Genomic DNA, 20,796 nt, shown 5'->3' with positions numbered 1-20,796 from the left:
CCTACTCTGGCTGAGCTATGCAGCCATGAAAGACGACAAAAGTTACCAGCAGATTCTAGTCCCAAAACATAATTGTGTGCTGTGCATGATGTCTCCAGTACCAGACTAAAGAGTCTGACTAATGTCTCTTTCCAAATCCAGGATAAAACTTGTTAGGAAAGAGACATAATTTACAGTCCCTAAAAGCTTCTGCAAAGGATGAATGTAAAGGTTAAAAATGACAATTGTAGATAGCAATCAAAGTTCCTTTGATCTGATGCACTATTCATGTTTACTGTCCAGAAAACGCTTTGGTCTTTAGAGGAGGAAGTTGCGTAAAGGAGATGCATTCACCATATTCCATTTCTGAAGCTTTGATTTCTTTAAATTTCAAGAATCCTGTCCCTTTTTTATATTTTTTGGCCCGTCTTGTTTCAGTGTTTAAAATACCTTAAAGCATACTTCATCTTTAACATTAACAAATTGTTTCACAGAAGTATGTTGATGAATGGTTTTATTGTGGGGTTATCTTATTGAACAAGGCGTTTTTAATGAGCAATTGTTATACCTTCTGTATATAACTCAATCTGTATTACAGATTGCTTTAGAGTTAAGACTTTTGTGACAGACCTGTTGCACATATTAACACTATTTTGAATGCCTTCTTTTCCTTTTCGTTGCATGTCCCTCTGGCTTTCAGTTGTGACGGTGAGTACCTGGATTATTATTTGTTTATGAAATGTGTTTTAATGTGGCTCTTGGTTATTAAAGTTATAACTGACTTTCTGATGCTGCATATCTGCCAATCCAGACTCTGGTTTACTGATTAGGTAAGATTCCACCAGTCAGAAATCAGAATTTTCAGATCCTATACTTGCCACTACTTCTCTTCCTTATTCTCTTGTTCTGCTCTCATCACTCACGCTGCTCTTCATAATTCCTGATACTGGAACAGTACACCACAGCCAAATGATTTAATAGCTGTGAATATATAGTTTAAAATGGCAAGAGTTCCACAGGAAGCTATCCAGGAAAGGGAAGAAAGTGCCTTGGGGTCTACTTTCCTTCAGCTTAGCATAGCAGACTAGCTTTGCCCTATTGCATCAAACACTCTCCAGGCAATTATGGCAGGGTCTGGGCATGTGACCTGTTTGAAATTGATAGCCAATGTCTCTGGAGGAGCTTTCTTTCTACCAGAAAGTGGTAAGTACTCTCAAGGATAGTCAGAGGGATGCAGGCTTTCTCTAGTTCAGTGGTCCTTCTGTGAAGGCTGGTGCTGAGGAATGCCGATTGTGTGTCCAAAATGCAAGTACATAACCTCTTCCTGAAGCTGAAGTGAAAAAACCACCCAGCCTAAAACATCCCCCAGCAATCCCTCATAGGAAGCTTTAGTTTTCACCATAGTCTTTGAGAAGGGTAAAACCTCCAATAATGCCTGAATCAGTGTATATATAGCGTTATCTGAACTATGATACTCTGTTCCCTGCATAAGGCCAAATTAGCCTACTGTATTTATGCATCTCCTCTGTTGGAGTCACTCACTGAATTTAGAGGTGGAAAATACTTGGGTCTTTGAACTTCCAGGAGACAGAATACTGAATTAGATGGAGCACAAGTCTAGTCTGGAGTGGCAGTTCTTGCTGTGGTTCCACCCCAGAGCCAGCTGCTGAATTTTCATTCAAGTTGAGTGTAGCTGTAGAAAGGGAAAAGATTAGCACTTCCTCATTTGATTTATTATGTAGTGCCCAAGAACTCAGAAGTCTCTTCTGTAGATATAGACAAGAAATGCTCAAAACAGTGTCATTGCACTGAGCAAAGTTAGTATCCAAAGTGGTAATGGTTTAATGAAACGGACACACAACTGCTATCATAATTTAATGGGAATTTGTGTAACCTCCTGCATCACTTTGCAAATTTGGCCCAAATTTGGCAATGCAGTAAAGTGAATTTTAAATGAAAGTTAGATTTCTATAAATGAGCAACTTCCTTTGTGACTCTAGTTTGGCCCATCCTGCAACATTATAAACCAGTGTGTTAAAGCTGGATTAGTCAGAGTAGGAATGACACCAGTGGGTATTTAAACATTGAGCTAATATCAAACAAAAAAGCCCTTCTCATTGTTAAAAACTGTTGTAATGTGTAAATCAGTTTTTGGTCTCTTCTATAGTATATAGCCACTGTAGCTTGAAATTAGTCAATTGACCCTGGGATACTTGGCAGAAATACACCCTGCCAGCATCTGCAAATATAATGGATCCTGCCTACAGAGATAACACTGATACTGTCAGAACTCACAGCCCAACCTTTCCTCCACATGGAGAGCTAAAACGTTTGTAAAACATTGAGGTGAGGGCATCCTATCATCCCTGGAGCAGATGATGGGTAATCCAGCATGGAGTGAGTTAAGCTTTCTGTTACAGAGAAGGGCTGGGAATTTGGGAATGATTTGAGGGACCAGACATTCTCATTGGGAAGCTCACATTAACTCAAGCTCCACTTCTATAGTCCTTTTATGTAATCCATGACAACACTTCATAGTTCTTTGTGAAACTGACATCCAAGGTAATAGCTGTAATGTAAAAAGTATTTTTTTTCCCTGACAAATGAAACTCCTTCATTTGCCAAACTTTTTTCAGTCTTACCAGTAGGCAGTTAGTCTGAAAAGTCAGCTCTTTTGAGGCAGTATGATGAAGGATCACAGGTCAAATTTATAGGGTTCCTTGACTGTGCGAATAGCTGGGTAATAAGACTGGCTCATGTTCAAAAATTCCTATTCCTGATTGGTGAATGGGCTAACCCAGAATCTGGATTGGTATCACTTAATGACTTAAATTTGAAACTCGTGCTTGTCATAATGGTAAGTGTCTCTTCAAAGACTGTTTTTTAGTTTTTGTAAAGTGCCTTGCCTCCTTTCTAATATTTTTATTAGCTGGAAGTAATGTTAAATTGCTTGACCTGCTCTCTGTCAAGCAGATTTCATTTCTGAATCTGAATTTATTGTGGAATCACCACTGTGGACATTCTATGAAAACAGCTCAGCTCTCACTAGAGACCAGCTATACAAGGAGTTGCAGATGGGGCTGTAAATCAGGTTTAGCTTGACCAATCGCAGTATGTGTACACGCATACATGCATGCAAGTGCATGCTTTCACTTTGTATCAGTAACTGCTTTCCTTGCTACTCGAGGGGGGTGGAGGAGGGTGTGGAAATTTGTCTGTTAGGTGGAGTTTCATGATTAGGCAGATTCTTGCTTGCATATTTCTACCTGCCACTGGAAATTTCCACTACATCATCCGACGATGTGGACATTCACTCATGAAAGCCTATGCTCCAATACGTCTGTTAGTCTATAAGGTGCCACAGGACTATTTGCCATGATTAGCTTTGTTATGTTAAATTTCATGTTCCCTGGATTTTAGCATTAACTCACGGAATATTAAAAAATAAAATTGAAAATTCTTTTGGGACATTTCCTACATTTTAGTACTGCAGGAAAGACCCCACAGCAGAATAGTACTTTTGCATGGGACCTTTTGTTAAGACGTCTGTCATAGTCAGTCTTAATAAATAAAATCCTGACTTTAGAAGAAATAGAAAACTTGCTGTGACATGGGTTGGGGGATACTGAAACCACTTGGAAGAGTCCAACTGAAGTGTTTACAAATTCTCCATATTTGTATGGGTAGGTGTCCTGGGTATCTAGATTTACCAAATGGCCATCGTTCAAGTTACTGCTTATGCTCTAACCAATATTTCAGGTTGAGGTGTAGGACATCTAAACTTGTCTGTTTCCATGTGCAGTAGTGAGGCCTCTATTTCTGTTCCTATCAGAGTTAAAATCGGAAGCAAAGTTGCTAGGCCTACAGTGCCTCCTCTGGTGGAGAAATGAAGTTGTTAAATGTAAGATTTAAAAGGGGAAAAAACAGTCACCCTTCTGCTGCTTGGTTTTGTTTTTTTACAGAATGAATATATGAAAGATGACTTCTTCATAAAAATCGAGACCTGGCATAAACCAGACTTGGGGACATCAGAAAATGTAAGTCAGGGTCCAGTAGTAACCCAGCGTTTGCCATACTTACTGCACACATTGAACCTGATGGACCAATATCCCTTTTCTGGCTGTGGCCGATAGTTGATGCTTAAAGGAAGGCAGCCTCCCTCCAATAAATAATAAAAACTACTCCTCTAAACCAGTGAAGCTATTTCTCCTACAGGCGTGGAAGGAAGAGGTTAGAGAAAGGGAGATGTTTTTATTTATTTTCAAAGCTTAAGAGATCTTCAGATCATTCAGTGAATGGGAATTGTATAACTACCCTAGATATAGCTCCTGAACACTTGTTCAAAGAAACTTCTTATCCTGGATGTCTCCTATTCCAGCTGCTCCAGCAAGGGTTTTAAATGAATTATACTGGTCACTTTGAAGGCATACACTCAGTCCTCTTTGTTCAAGCATTTTATTAATGTTTCATATTGAAATTCCTTTTTTCAGCTAATTTTCTGTCTGGAAATATCCTGGATTGGTCCCTCTCAGTGTAGCTGGTTCAGTGCCAGTACGGTGGTGCGTGATTTGGGCTGTCCCCTTTCTCTTCTCTAATGAAAGAGTAACCAGATACTAATGGTGGGCCCCTAGACAAATATAATTGTCCATTTTCAGTGTTTGGATGACTTGCCTGGACCCTTGTTTTTTACGCAGGCTAGAAACCTGCAGAGGGGATGACTTATGCTAGTGAAAATAGAAAGTAAAAAGTGTTCCCAGACAATTCTGCTTGTGCTTAATCTGAAGTGTATCTATGGCTAACAGCTATATGTATATGACACATGCTATGTATCTGGGCCCTTTGGTTTGCATTAGGTCACGTCTTTTGAGAGAAATTTTAATGGATACATTTCAAAACAGTATATGGCTAACAAACTTCAAAATGTGCTGGGGTCTCTAATGAACTCATTTGACGTATGGCAGGTTACTAATAACTGGATCACTTGCATTTCAGAGCTTTATGTGAAAGTTGCTCACTAAAACATCTGCCTAGCCTATTGAATGTGTAATGATTCTAATTACAGTGTTTGATGTCATTATCTGTAAAGAAAGTGACAGAAGAATACAATTTAGTCTTAAAACCAAACTCCTCTGAAAGCACAGAACTGAAGGTTTAATAAAGCTACAACTAGCTTCAGAATCACTTAATTAAATAAATGGTAACTTCGGAGTGTATTCCCCAGATGATTCTAAGAAAACTGTCCATTTCTGTAGAACTCAGAAAAATCTGCGTAATACAGAACTAATGCAGTGCCGCAATAAGGCGACACAGGGTAAAGTCCCTTCTTCTCCCCATTGCAGGTGCACGACTTGGATCCAAACACGTGGAAGAGTGTTGAAGTTGTCCATATTGACATTGCAGACCGAACTCAAGTAGAACCAGCAGTAAGTAGACACTGTGCTTATTGGGAGATGGTTGTCCTGTCATGCTAATTACTTTGGCCTAAATTTGCACCTTTAACATTGGTTATATTAGTTTATTTACAATCAATGGAAAACAATGTGTTTCATCCCACAAGTAAATATAAAATTGTTTTAAATAGAATTATTAATCTAAATTAGGGGATGTCAAATGATTTAAAAAATTGTCATTAATCACGAGATTAAAAAAATTAGTTGCAGTTCTATTTGCACTGTTAAACCGAATACCAATTTGTATATTAAATTTATATTTTTTGATTTTTCTACATTTTCAAATATGCGGTTTTCAGTTACAACACAAATACAAAGTGCACCATGCTCAGTTTTTATTTTGATTACAAATATTTGCATTGTAAAAAGATAAACAAAAGTAGTTGTATTTTTGAATTCACCTCATACAAGTACTGTAGTGCAATTTCTTTATCATGAAAGCGCAACTTACAGAATTATTATTTTTTATGGGCTGTTAAATCATCACAGTGAACACATTATTTTTTTTAAACCAGTGTTAATCACACACCTCTGTTTTGACCCTCTTCACTTACAGTACTTCATCACTTGGCGGACACTGTCACAGTTCTACTGTGTTCTCCTGATGTGGAGTGATTAAATATCAGAAAAAGCTAATGGAGCAAATCAGCAAAAGTTCAGGTCTTTTGAATGGGAAGTTTATTTATAAAAACTTCCAGATGGTTCTCTGGTTAAAGAGATGGTTATCTGTAGCCATTGCAAGGCTGAATTCCAATACCATTGAAGTACTCTGAGTCTTCAGTACCACCTATGCGCTAAACATGCTTTCACCTCCAGTTCTTGTGCTACAGGTAACCCACCGACTGCAAATAAATCCTGCCAGCTGCGACAGAGTACACTTAAGAGTTTCAGGGTTGCTGCAATCTCATGGATCAAACAAAGTACAACAGCTTAACCAATGGTATTGCAAAGTGGATAGCTATGGACTGCAGACCACTCATTTTGTAAATGAGAGGGCTAAGAGGTGGTGTTCAAATTGCGTCTTCCAGTCAGTCATACACCCTGCCCTCCTGAGGAACCATTGCATCAGGGACACACGACCTATATCACAATGAAAAGACTACAAGTTTGGTGCTTCTGAAAAATGCACTAGCTATTTGCTTTGGTTGATGATCACTGGACATCCTTGAGTGATCACAGCTATCTTGGAGTCACGACACACCTGATTGATGCTGCATGGATACTATAGTCGTTTGCTTTAACAGTAATACATAAACCTGTGATTAATCGCAACTAATTTTTTAAATCTAGTTAGTTTTTGCATTAATCACTTGCATTAACGGCAGTCTAATCTAAATGCTCAGTACTTTTAAATTTTGTGGGTACTTGCTAATCTATCAGGTTTGATTTTTATCAGCACATTGAGGGCAATGGATTTTTGGGAAACAGACAGCTGACTTGATCAAACTGACTTGATCAACATTAGTGTGCTGGTTTCAGTGTGTGAGGCTGAAATTGAAACAGGAATTGAATCCAGCTCTTCTGCATGGCCTGGAACAGAGCTCTGACCTGGCCATCCCTTTTTGTCGCTATTTTAGGAATATATTCTTAAATAGCCCTCCGTTGGGTTATGGCAGGTTCAAACAGATCTATCTTTGCTGCAGAAATCTCTGTTGGAGAATTGCTATTGCTTCTATCCTTTCCAACTTTATTGAACACTTCTGCCCTTCAGTGCAGCAATTATCACCAGATGGGCTGGTCTTTCATCTCTGCTAGCAGATAGATGGGCCAACTGTAGCTAGAGAAACACTGATGTCATTTCTTCAGCTGTAGCTAGAGAAACACCGATGTCATTTCTTCAGCTTCCCCTCTCCAGTTACTGCTTGGTTGCTGCTATTTATTATTTTGAAGCACGTATTATTTTGCCAAGCACCTCCCATGGTCCCTGCCCTGAGAACTTACGATCTAGTTTCAGATGAGGTGCAATTCAGGGATAATGCAACAAAGAAAATGGCAGCGCCTACACTGGTAAAGTTAGGCAGTTATTTAGTGTAAGTGTGTGAAGTTTGGGTGTTGCAATACTGGACGTGCTCAAGGAGCACAGAACTGGAAAGGACCTTCCGGGTTGTTGAGTCCAGCCTTCTGCTATTGCTGGCAACCCCGTCATATAATGTTCATAAACTTAGCAGTCTCCATCTTGAAACTAGTTAGGTGTTTTGCTCTCGCTACTCCTATTGGGAGGCTGTTCCTGAACCTCACTCCTCTGATGGTTAGAAACAATCTTCTAATTTGCAGCCTGGCTATAGGCCTGGCAAGCTAACTTGGGAACGGCAGTGCTTGTGTGAGGGGCGGTGAGTGACCAACTAATGGAAATTATTGCAGACGTATTAAATGTCCGCTCAGTGTGCAGCAGCAGTTAAAAAAGCAAACAATGTTGGGAATCCTTAAGAAAGGGAGAGATAATAAGACAGAAAATATGTTGCCTCTCTATAAATCCATGGTATGCCCACATCTTGAATACAGTGTGCAGATGTGGTCGCCCCATCTCAAAAGAGATCTATTGGAACTGGAAAAGGTTCAGAAAAGGGCAACAAAAATGATTAGGGGTATGGAACGGCTTCCATATGAGGAGCGATTAATAAGACTGGGACTTTTCAGCTTGGAAAAGAGACGACTAAAGTGGGAATGTGATTGAAGTCTATAAAATCATGACTGGTGTGGAGAAAGTAAATAAGGAAATCTTGTTTCACTCCTCACAAGAACTAGGGGTCACCAAATGAAATTAATAGGCAGCAGGTTTAAAACAAAACAGGATCTGTGAAGGCCAAGACTATAAAAATTCAAAAAAGAACTAGATAAGTTCACGGAGGATAGGTCCATCAATGCTCATTAGCCAGGATGGGCAGGGATGGTGTCCCTAGCCTCTGTTTGCCAGAAGCTGGGTATGGGCAACAGGGAAGGCATCACTTGATTACCTGTTCTGTTCATTCCCTCTGGGGCACCTGGCATTGGCCACTGTCGGCAGACAGGATGCTGGACTAGATGGACCTTTGGTTTGACCCAGTATGGCCGCTCTTACGGTCTTATGCATATAACCTTAGAAAAGATCAAGTGGCAGGTAAATATGTTGTGAATTTCCTGTTCCAAGCCTGAAATTGTGGTAGACAATACCAGTGCTATCGTCTGTAAGAATGCTAGTTCTGACCACCGTATAGGTTTGTGTATAAATATATGAAGCTATGCTAATTATTAGGCTCCAAGGAAATGAGTAGTACGTAAATCTTTCCATCCTGAGGGATTCTCTTAGTGTAAATGCTGCTGTTTACTATATGCCCAGCAATGCCCCTCTGCCATGTACATTGGTCAAACTGGACAGTCTCTACGTAAAAGAATAAATGGACACAAATCAGATGTCAAGAATTATAACATTCATAAACCAGTCGGAGAACACTTCAATCTCTCTGGTCACGCAATCACAGACATGAAGGTCGCTATCTTAAAACAAAAAAACTTCAAATCCAGAATCCAGCGAGAAACTGCTGAATTGGAATTCATTTGCAAATTGGATACTATTAATTTAGGCTTAAATAGAGACTGGGAGTGGCTAAGTCATTATGCAAGGTAGCCTGTTTCCTCTTGTTTTTTCCTACCCCCCCCCCAGATGTTCTGGTTTAACTTGGATTTAAACTTGAAGAGTGGTCAGTTTGGATGAGCTATTACCAGCAGGAGAGTGAGTTTGTGTGTGTATGGGGGTGGGGGGGATGTGAGAGAACCTAGATTTGTGCAGGAAATAGCCCAACTTGATTGTCATGCACATTGTGTAAAGAGTTGTCACTTTGGATGGGCTATCACCAGCAGCAGAGTGAATTTGTGTGGGGGGGTGGAGGGTGAGAAAACCTGGATTTGTGCTGGAAATGGCCCACCTGATGATCACTTTAGATAAGCTATTACCAGCAGGACAGTGGGGTGGGAGGAGGTATTGTTTCATATTCTCTGTGTATATATGAAGTCTGCTGCAGTTTCCACGATATGCATCCGATGAAGTGAGCTGTAGCTCACAAAAGCTTATGCTCTAATAAATTGGTTAGTCTCTAAGGTGCCACAAGTACTCCTTTTCTTTATATGCCCTTTATGCACCATTAGAGAATGGGCACTACTGTGCTTAGCTGCAGTATCAATGTATTTTGTATTGAAGACTGACCAGGCAGCGTAGCTAAATATCTCTGCTCGGCACTCCTCTTCCTATCTGAGGCATTCTTTGCCTGGTTCCTTTGACTAGTCTGTGGAATGCTTTGTCTTGAACTATTGTTTTTTTAGTCACATTGGTTTTGTTGGAGTGTGGGGATAATGTAAGTGCCTTTCCTGTCTTTTTGTGTGGTATCTTACTGGTACACTGTGGAGAGGGCTTGCTGCTCTCCTGTCTGAGGAAAGTTATATATTTTTCCATTAGTTCACAATTTTTTCTGAAAATAAGGTAATTACATCTGTAATTTTCTAGCAGTTTTTCTAAACTTCTTAAACTTTTGCCCTCATACTAAATGAGTAAACTTTAGCCAAACTCTGTGTGCCAGTTCCTTTAGTTTCCAGCTATAATCAAAAGTATAACATAAATATAAAAATAGTAAATTCCTTAAAGATTCTAATGGCAAGCATATACTAACCCACACCCAAGTAAAAATGTATACAAATGATTCAGCAGACATCTGCTGTTCTCTTAAGGTATACATTTAAACCTAGCCTCTCTTAATCATCTCCAGCACTTTGTCTGAGTAGCTTTTGTGATTTGTATACAAAAGTCACTTCCCAAGAGAGGATGAAGCATTGAAGCATAAGCAGAAGTGTCCACACAATTAACATGAGAAGAGGTTACATTTTTGGAAGTAATCGGAAGGAAAATGAGCATAGTGAAAACAATGAAATTGAAATCGGGTTTGTAGCTATTTCTGAGGAGATTACATCTGCCTTGTTCCAGACCATATTTGATTCCTATTTTGTTTCTAGAACAGCATCTGTGTTTTAGTAATATCATTTAGTACAGATCAGTAAACTTTCTAGCAATGGTGCACAAATACCTGAGGCGACAGAATTTCTATGGAGCATGTGGTACCATCCCTGTTCTCAGAGTGACAGCCGTGTTAGTCTGTATCAGCAAAAACAATGAGGAGTCCTTGTGGCACCTTAGAGACTAACAAATTTATTTGGGTGTAAGCTTTCGTGGCCTAAAAGCCACTTCATCAGATGTATGGCGTGAAAAAAAACAGTAAACAGAATATATATATTCCAGCACATGAAAAGATGGGAGTTGCCTTACCAAGTGTGGGTTCAGTGCTAATGAGCCAATTCAATTAAGGTGGAAGTGGTCTAGTCTCAACAGTTGACAAGAAGGTGTGAATACCAAGGGAGGGAAAATTACTTTTGTAGCACTAACGAGGCCAGTGCAATCAAGGTGGCCCATTTCCAACAATTGACGAGAAGGTATGAGTATCAGCAGAGGGAAAATTACTTTTTGTAGTGTCCCATCCACTCCCAGTCTGTATTCAGGCCTAATTTGATGGTGTCTAGTTTGCAAATTAATTCCAGTTTTGCAGTTTCTCGTTGGAGTCTGTTTTTGCAGTTTTTTTTGTTGAATTACCATTTTTAAGTCTGAGTGTCCAGGGAGGTTGAAGTGGTGTTCTACTAGTTTTTGAATGTTACAATTCTTGACGTCTGATTTGTGTCCATTTATTCTTTTGCGTAGAGACTGTCTGGTTTGGCCAATGTACATGGCAGACGGGCATTGCTGGCACAGGATGGCATGTATCCCATTGATAGGTGTGCAGGTGAACGAGCCCCTGATGGTGTGGCTGATGTGGTTAGGTCCTATGATGATGTCCCTTGAATAGATATGTGGACAGAGTTAGCAATGGGGTTTGTTGCAGGGATTGGTTCCTGGGTTAGTGTTTTTGTTGTGTAGTGAGTATTTGCTTCAGGTTGGGGGGCTGTCTGTAAGTGAGGACTGGCCTGTCTCCCAAGGTCTCTGACAGTGAGGGATCGTCCTTCAGGATAGGTTGTAGATCCTTGATGATGTGCTGGAGAGGTTTTAGTTGGGGGCTGTAGGTGATGGTGAGTGGCGTTCTGTTACTTTCTTTGTTGGGCCTGTCCTGTAGTAGGTGGCATCTGAGTCTGTCAATCTGTTTCTTCACTTCACTAGGTAGTTCTCACTAGAAATGTAGCTTGAACATTTGAAATAACTTTTTCTTAAAGTTAAGAGGACTTTTAAAATATTCCCACTTGAGAATGAATACTTGTTGGTTCTGAAGGTAGAATGGAGCTCTGCTCTGAGTACTCTATTCATGGCATGTTGTGGAGCTAAAAAATTCATTTTGTGAGCTCAGAAGCTTGGGTGACACAACATCTGTTGTTCGAAGAGGCCTGGGAACTTCTTGTCTGGCTCACAAAAGTTGAGTCTACATTACAAAAACGATCCTAGCATACCCAGTGGCTTGTCAAGGGGTATAGACATTGTGCCTGAATGAAGGGGCGAGTGAGAGCCCTAGTTGTTCCAGACTGGCTCCAGATCCAGACCTTATCTTGTGAATCTCTCCAGTTCCAGCAGGCTTGGCTAAGTGAAGGCACTCGGTGCCAAGACTTTCCCGTGCAGACAGTGTGTTTAATCAAGAAGTGAATTGCAGAAGCTTGGAAAAAACGAGCTAATCCTATAATGTGCAGATGTTTCTTCACCAGTCCCATGAAGCCCGGCTGTCTACCTCTCTGAAGTGCCGTCACTCTAGAACACATTGGTTTTGAAGAGTATCTTATTTTAAAGAAGTTTTGAAGTGCTTGCTCTTTTTAACAAAGTTTTTTGTTTAACCACTGCTGGCCTGAGCTCCTGTGCTCAGACTCCATTGCTCCAGAAGAGATTTTGGTAGCTGTGATGTCCCCAGGTGATCCATCCTAAGGTGTGTTAGTGATCAGTAGCCAGGCAGCAGGGTGTCATGGAATCTAACATTAACAGGTTAGTTTGGGAAAAAACGCTGATTTTGTTTCAGCTCTCTGCTACTTGGGCATTCAGCACAGAGTGGTGGGTAAACTAATGTTCCAAACACCCTTGCAGTTTGCTGTATTTTCTTGAAGAGCTGTTGTCTGAGATGGTTGTGCCTGTGGTCACCAAAGTTCTCTTGTCCCTTCAAGTGCCCAGTAATGGTGTAATAGAAAGGACTGAGGAAAACCTCACTCTTCGTGCCCAGGGTTTCTTCCCTGCTTTGCTTGACATCTCTTCTATTCCAGAAGACTGGGCTATGAACCGTGTTTGATTTTACAGAACCTGCAGAGATTTTCTCATTCTCTTGGAGCAAGGGTTGAAAGGATTAAATTGGTTTGCTGAGCTGATATCAAACACCACATTTACCTTGTCTGCTGTGTACTATACCATGTAATTCTCTCAAACTTTAGCCTGCCTATAGGAAGGATTGTTGTATCTCCTGCGATGCTGACATCAGGTATTGGCTTTGAAAACTGAACAGCTTTAACATGCCTTCCATGATTTGGTCACCCCTTCTCAGTTCCACCCTATGGACCCTAGGCTATGCACCTTATGGTACAAACCTACCTGTCCTTGTGTTGTTCCATGGGGCTCATAAAAACCATGGGGCTTGGGTCTAACTTGTTCTTCCCACTTCTCATAATACTATTTTTATCTCCTTCATCTATCCCTGTCTCATGTCTTCTTCCAACTTGCCCTGCTTGCCTGAAATAACCTCCCTTTCCCCATCTGTCAGCTCATTTAGAATGCTTCTAAATGACCATCTCTTCCATGAATCTATCAACCTCTGAATGCTGCTCCCTTCTCTTCTGGTCTGCTTGTATTATTTCTTTTGCTAGTGCAGTTACATTGTAAGTTAGCCTGTTACCTCAAATATGAGACTTAGAGAACAGGAGACAGAGCTAGCAGGACTGTTCCAGAAGAGATCTTAATGAAAAGATGAATCTTGCTAATTCATTGCTTAAATCTCAGCATTTTTACACTGAAGTGTAACGCTCATTGCTTCAACCAGTCTTTCCAACATACCTCCACCAAAACACTCATGCGCACACTCTTCCTGGAGAATGAGCAGAGTAGTGGTAAAAGGTTGTAACCTCCCTGAAGCACCGTGGTGAGAGGGTAGGCAGTATAGCTGTAAAAAAATCTTCTTGGTACTGACCTGTTACTGTGTAGTGAGGCCTGTGCATTTGCAGTGCTGGATCAGTCAGATTGGATGGAAATTCCTGGCATTCAAGCTCTGCCAACAATGGCCATGTAGCATGATGTGTCTGCTAACCAACAATGATGACACTTAACAGTCTAAAGCTTAAAGGTAAAATTTAACACAGGGCTGAGGTGAGAACTTTGAGAGATTCTGTCCATCTGGGCTCTCAGTGCTGTCCGTTCATGTTCAGGAGGTTTTCTTGAGAAAGTCATATGGAATCCTAACTAAAATATGAATGGTTCCATGTAAAACTGGCTTAAGATAAGCCCAGGGATAGAATTTTCTTCCTTCTGTAACTTCCCTTTTTACACGTGCCTTGTGGGTGCTACAGTCCTGGGAGGCTGAACTGAGGTATGGGCTCAATTATAACTTCTAGCGGTTGTGGTGACTCAAGCCTGTACCACCCCAATAGTACTGTTTTCGTCTACTACCTTGGTCTCTGTTGACGTGGCCACTGGCCCAGGTTTTAGAACCATTTCTCTAGGGAGCCTGGGATGGGTCTCTGTCACTCTGAAAAGAATTGCAAAGACAGAAGCATCTTGGTTCAGCGTTTCGTGTTCTTATTGCTGTAATTTATATAAGTAAAGGCTGAAGTTTCTTTAGAGGGTCCTCTATTGCACTGTTGCAAATGATGCCAAAGGCGCCTTTGAAGCAGCCTTTGAATCCCCCACATGCTGTTGCCCTGTTGCATTATAATTTTGTTTCCTGTCTCTCTTCAGCTTTCAAGAAAAGCTTTCCATTTTTTTTTTTTTTAGCTGTACTGTTTATTCAACAGTTGCCTGTTTCACTTCCTAAGAAGGACTTGCTGCTGTTGGGAATTATGCTCTGGCTGGATATATATTTTCCTTAAACTCTGAAAAGAGCCTTTGTTTATTTGTGATCTGGCTCTAGTCCAGGCTCCTTCTTTCAGGCCTGGGAGGACGGCCTGTATCTGAGAAGAGTGCCAACAATTCTGTCTTGTGCATCAAGAGGTTTTAATCCAGACAGTCTCACTTTTTCCTTCTACTCTTAACCAGGCTTGGGTTAAGTGATTCAGCATCTTTGCACAAATTAGTCTGTCTTGTTCCAGAAAAAAATTAAAATGGATTAATCATGGTAATTTTTGCTTGAATACCAGATTTTACTTCTCTGTGACTCTTCATTTGCAATATTTTCTCTTGTCTCATCTCATATTGCTGGTCTTTCCCATCCTTCACAAGAGGAGGTAGATCTTTTCTTTTGCTCTCTTCCCCTGTGCAAAGTGCTAGGAGAAGGCCAAATATTTTGTAGAATAGGGTGTTCTAGTGGTTTCTGGCCAAATTTCAGAAGATAGAATGTAAATTTTGTCTATGGAAAAAACAAAGCTGCATATTTAGGTATGCAAAAGTGATGAATTGCCAAAGCTAAGGTTGCACATGCAACCATGACTCTACCCCTTAGAGTTTGTTTACAAAAAAGCCTGGAATAGCTATTTCTGAGTAACTACTTCTCGCTATCTCCCTATGTGAACATTGATTCTCCACTGAGTGCCCTTGTGTAGTTTGTTAAAGCACTTCGGAAACTGATTAATCTAATCCACAAACAGGCATTCTCAGTGCCGATGAGAACTTCTACATGGAAGTTAGTGTGGAATAGTTGTTGCACTTTAAATTCACACAAACGTCCCCATGACTTCTGTTGTAGGCAAGACCTTAGTATTCGTTATGATGTCCGTTTACTTGAGAAACTGTATGGGATCATGTAATGTCCCCTACAACTTTTCCTGCAGGCTTGCTGAGGAGATGGATAGGTGCCCTGTCTCATTCACTGCAGGTGTTGTATGATGAGCTGAGCGTAAGCCCTTGCCTTATTGACATCTTATATGTGCCTTGCATGGACTCTAGCATTCAGTGCACTTAGTAGAAGACGCTACACGTGTTCCTAAGACCATAGAGAACTATGGGTAGGACAGTGAGGTTATATAAAGACTGTTGTAATGTAAATGCACAAGAGGGCAGAGATCAGGTTGTACAAACCCACCTGGACCCCATAGATACATACTCGGGGTGTCTAGTATGTGCTGATGTGGGTTGTGATCTTTGATTTAAATATTTTCAGTCAGTCTTTTTAAATAAAAATAATACCAATAACCAAATTTAATTCTTTAGGTTCACCTCTGGGGCAGTCAGATTAATTTAAATTTAGTGGAGGACTGTGAATGATGCAATGAGTGATACAGTTAAAGACTCTAAAATAAAGTAGCTGAAGCAAACCGGTATTACAATATAATCATAGATGCTATTTTAAACTCTTGTTCCAAGATGAAATGGTGCATCTAGGGGTGAGAAGAATGGGTATATAATCCTTTCACTACCGGTACCGTGATGGTGGGTGAGCACTTTAATCTACCCTTTTTATAACACCCCCTAATTATTTAGGATTTAACCTGCCTTTTACCAAAACTGTATTTCCACTACCATAATTAAAATACCTTCTACTCCTTTATTAGCTATTTAATATTAAACATTACCTTAATTAACATCTGCATAGACACCATTCCAGTAACTATCAACATAGATAGTATCCTTCCAAAACATATGCATTTTGTCTAAAACATTTTTAAAACCAGTTAGAACCAAACTTGTTTACGGCATGACCTGGTGTTATGTCCTAACTTATCTCTAGCTTGACTCTGAGCTGTCTCACTTCACTTCACCCACAATTTACCAGGCCTCATTGTTGTCAGCCCTATATTTAGGCCCCAAAACCTGTTCTCTACTTACATTTAGCTCATTTCTATTTAACATCACTCTTATAGGTCACAGGGCACCAGCACTGTTTTTAGTGTGCTGGCTTGATGAGCTAGCACAAGTATCCAAGTGCAGACGTAGCCTCGGATCTGCATGTCGATAGATCATCCCACCACTATGCTGATTGAATCTGCCCTCTGCCTTACCCAGAATGGATTGTTATAGCACTAATCCTTTAAATATGCCTTTTCTTGTTTGAACATTTGTTGCTTTAGTTTTGATACGTTAAATTAAGTTATGATAATTGTGAAGTAGCAATTTTGCTGAAGGCGGTGCTCTGTGTTTACATGGAGCTCTTACTGACACAAATACAGCTATTGACTTTAGTTTTCACAATTTTTTAACATTTTAAAGAACTTATTAGCAAACACATTAGACTGCTGAAAATACAGTGGAGTTCACTGACATCTTCATAGAAATACTGTCCATGAGTCTTAATGTTAAGTAGAACATCTTAAAAGAATGAACTTTCCCTTTAACCTTAGAATATCACTTGTGCTTCAGGCATTCATCATTTATTTAGCTGTCTGTGTTCTACAATAACATTCAGCTAAGTGTGCTCTTTGTAAAAATATTTTGTGGAAGAAGGTTAATGCTGCTGGTTTACGAAAACCTTCCATTAGATGCTTGTTTTCAGTAAGTGGCTTTTTCAGTGTCTGAATTAATGAACATTTGGCAATCTGTCAGAAGACTTAGATAGCATTAGAGGGATCACATAACCTTTTTGTCTGTAGTTACCTTTCCTTTCCTTCCGACAAGCAGATCTCAGGTTCACCATTTCTTTTTCAATTGTTGTAGTGGGATTTTTGCTTGTTGAATGGCCAGTTTTGGTAAATTGTGTTTTCTGGACTGTTTTCACATACCTGAAGACTTCTTCGTAATGAAATCTCTTCCTGTGCACAGTCTGGTGATGATGTCAGAACGGAGTCTCATCATGTTTGTTGCAAGGCTGTGCATTTAATAGGAAGGTGAGGAACTGGAGCCCATCTACTCCTCAGTGAATAGTCTGTGAAAGTTCTAAAACCAAATTTGAGCCTTCTCATCGCTGAGCTAGAATGCTAATTTTCCATAATCCTCCTGATTTTGAAATGTAATAGCGAAATTACTCTAATTCAAGTTTAAATCTAGTAATTTTGCAAGTGTGCATACATGTACATGCATACATGTACACTTATGTCACTCACCACCGCTTGTGTCCAGTGAACACAGCAAATAGTGATGCGGTCTCAGGGGTTGGAGTCTTCCCCACTGATCCTGTGGCACTTGTGCAGACTACCCAGTGAGGTCTGGTGGGCAAACCATGACAATTTTGAATGGGTTGGGTTGCCTCTGGGTTTACCGCCCAAGTCACAGGCTTCTTGTGCTCCAGCTGCTCTGTGTGGACTCTGTTGGACTACGTTAGCATACTCTAGCTAACGTAGCTAGCTAAAGCATGCCAGCAGGGTCCATACAGGATAGAGTACAGCACGCAGCCTCTGGCATTCACTGTCCCCAAACTCCACAGATAGTTGCTCCAGCTTTCCTCTTGTCACACCCTCATTAACCAGCTTTTCTCTTGTCACACCCTCACTAACCAGTGGGTGAGGAGAAACGCAGAGGGGCAGAAGGAGGGGACTGCACCAGAGGAGAGAGAGAATGCAAGGGGGGTGGGATGCTGGGAAGGAGGCTCAAGTCTGGGACTGGCTTAGGTAAATAAGAGCCCTAGGTAGCAGTGGAGGGCAGCTTTCTTAGGGTCAATCCTCCCCTTCTCGCTGTTTGGGGCTGGGAGGCAGGGGTGCAATGAGGAAGGGGCCCAGAGGATCCAGGCCGCCCTTTGACCAACAAAGAGAGGAGGTGGGAGCTGGTTCCAGTTCCTCTGTGGGAAAAGAGCAGAGAGGAGACGTCCGAATAACCTCACTAATTACTCCCTAATTTTCATAAACCTCCCTAAAAGTCTCTGTAGAACCACATGATTTACCCAGCCCCCAAATTAGCAGTTTGTAAGCTCTGTTGCACAGAAGTGTCTTAAGTAACCATAAAAACCAACATGAAAAGCCCTCCTACCTGCATCTTCCTTGTTCTGCATCAGTGTTCCAGGCAATGAACTGAGGAGCCAGGTAAACCACAATTTCTCTGTACTTCCTGTGGTGAATGTGATGGTGGCATAGGGGACTAAATGTTGCTACCTCATGCAAGTGTCCATGTGTACAACCCTTCAAAAAGGGGTGTCCACAAGAGACTTTTGGGACTAGTGCTTAAATGGTTGGACCCTTCTCTGGGCTGGGGAGTGCAGAGGTCATACTACAGAGGTGGTGAACACAATAAACTCAGTTATGTCCTAGTGCTGACAAAGTGCTTGGGATGCTGAAAGGCTAAATTGAAATGCCATTTTAAGGGCTGCTTACACACCAATTCTAAGAGTCTGGGTAACGAGGAATTGGAAAGTCTCATTAAGAAGCAATTTGATATAATTGGTATTACTGAAATCTAGTGAGATTAATTGCATTGATGGGATGTTAAAATCACAGATTACAACCTGTTTAGGAATGATAGAATGGGTAGAAGAGGTTGGGTGGTGGCCCTCTATTAAACATTATCTGTTTCTGAGTTATTAACTCAGAACCACAAGATACTGAATATTTATGGATCACTGTGCCAACTACCAAAGCGGTCCAGATGGAGGTCTGCTGGAGACCACAGAATCAAACTAGGGAACAGGATGAGTTACTATTTAAGCAACTTTCTGTAATGTGTGGAAAGAAAAATTGTGGTATTATATGGGACTTCAGTTTGGAGATATATACTGGGTGTCTCGTGCAGCCAGAGTAAAACATTCTAGATTGTGGTTTTGTAACACAAAAGGTATTGCACCCAACACAAGCTAACATTATTTTGAATCTCTCTATGATGGATCACTGTGAATTAAATTGGACTGAAAGTTGGTGGTTACTTAGGGACTGGTGGTGATGACAAGATTATATTCAATATGTGCAACAGAGGACAGTCTCAACCAGTGCTATGTATATTCTTGGTGCTTCAAAAGGGCAAATTCCCCACAGAGGAAATTGTTAGCAAAATTTCACAGTCAAAAAAGAGGACAACTTTGGTTAATCGGTCTTAGTTTAGCAGTAAATTGAAGGCAGCAATTCGAACTAAAAAAAGCAGTATGTAACATGGAAAAAATGGGGAAATATTAATCAGTATAAATGGTTATGAAATATAGAAGGAAAGCTAAAGTCATTGGGGGGAAATCCATCACTGGTAGGGGTAAGGACAATAAGGAGTTATATTAGGAACAAAAGAAATCCCTTGTCATAGGATAGTCCAGTTACTGTATGGAGGTGGTAAAATTGTTGTTGATTCAGAAAAGGCAGAGGTGTACAATAAATATTTGTTCTGTATTTGGAAAGAAGCACAATGATATGCTTGTATCCTATGAGGATGAAGTACTTTCCAGTCCATTAGTAAGTGAGTATGTTAAACATTTACTAGGGATAAACGTCTTTAAAATCAGCAGACCCAGATAACTTACACCCAAGAGTTCTAAAAGAGTTGGCTCTTGGGATCTTTGGCCCACTGATAATTTTTAATTAATAGGTTCAGTTAATAGAAAGAAAGTGATATAATACCTGTCAATGTCATTTTATAGAAAATAGGTCTTGTCAAGCCTGATGTCATTCTTTGAGATTACAGATTTGGTTGCTAAAGGTAACTGTGTAGAGTAATATTACTTAATGATCTAGAAGTAAATATAAAGTCTCTGCTGATAAAACTTGCAGATGACACAAAGGCTGGCAGAATGCTCTGTAAGACTGCCCTGTTATTTACCAATCTAGATTGCTGGGTAAGCCGGATCCCATTCGAACAAAATGTGTTTAATATTGCCAAATGCAAAGTTATACATCTAGGAACAAGGAATGCAGGCAGTATTTACAGAATGAGGGACTTTATTCTGGAAAGCAGGGATTCTGAAAAGAATGTAGGCATCATAATGGACAATCAACCCAACAGGAGCTCCCAGTGCGATGCTGTGGCAAAAGGGGCTAATGCAGTCCTCGGATGTATGAACCGGAGATGTGACTTTAGTTGGGTATATGACATTGGTGGGAGTGTACTGAACACTGCATACAGTTTTGGTGTCAACATCACAATTATATGGAAAAATTGGAAAATGTGCAGAAAAGAGCTACAAATTTTTCAAGAGCTAGAAAAATGTTACAGTAAGACTTAGAGCTCAATCTGTTTAGCGTTTTGAAAAGGATTGAGAGGTGACTGATTAAAATGTTTAAATGCCTTTATGGAGAGAAAACTATTGGGTATTTAACCATGGGAGCAAACTACCCAAGGAAGTGGTGAGGGAATTCTCTATCCTTTGATGCCTTCAAATCGAGACGGAATACTTTTCTGGAAGATATA

General features: G+C 40.4%; 1 protein-coding gene across 1 annotated transcript in view; it reads left to right on the top strand.

The window, feature by feature from the left end:
- PITPNB (phosphatidylinositol transfer protein beta) overlaps positions 1 to 20,796 on the top strand; it is an 81,693-nt gene that overhangs the window by 16,632 nt on the left and 44,265 nt on the right. The window contains exons 5-7 of the mRNA XM_073313640.1: positions 680 to 687; positions 3,942 to 4,016; positions 5,319 to 5,402. Coding sequence (XP_073169741.1) covers positions 680 to 687; positions 3,942 to 4,016; positions 5,319 to 5,402 — 167 coding nt within the window. The remainder of the gene's footprint in view (positions 1 to 679; positions 688 to 3,941; positions 4,017 to 5,318; positions 5,403 to 20,796) is intronic.

Source organism: Lepidochelys kempii, chromosome 15 (assembly GCF_965140265.1).
Source record: "Lepidochelys kempii isolate rLepKem1 chromosome 15, rLepKem1.hap2, whole genome shotgun sequence".
Lineage (NCBI taxonomy): Eukaryota > Metazoa > Chordata > Testudines > Cheloniidae > Lepidochelys > Lepidochelys kempii.
The sequence above is the reverse complement of the archived record's forward strand: the minus strand, read 5'-3'. Positions and strand labels throughout refer to the sequence as shown.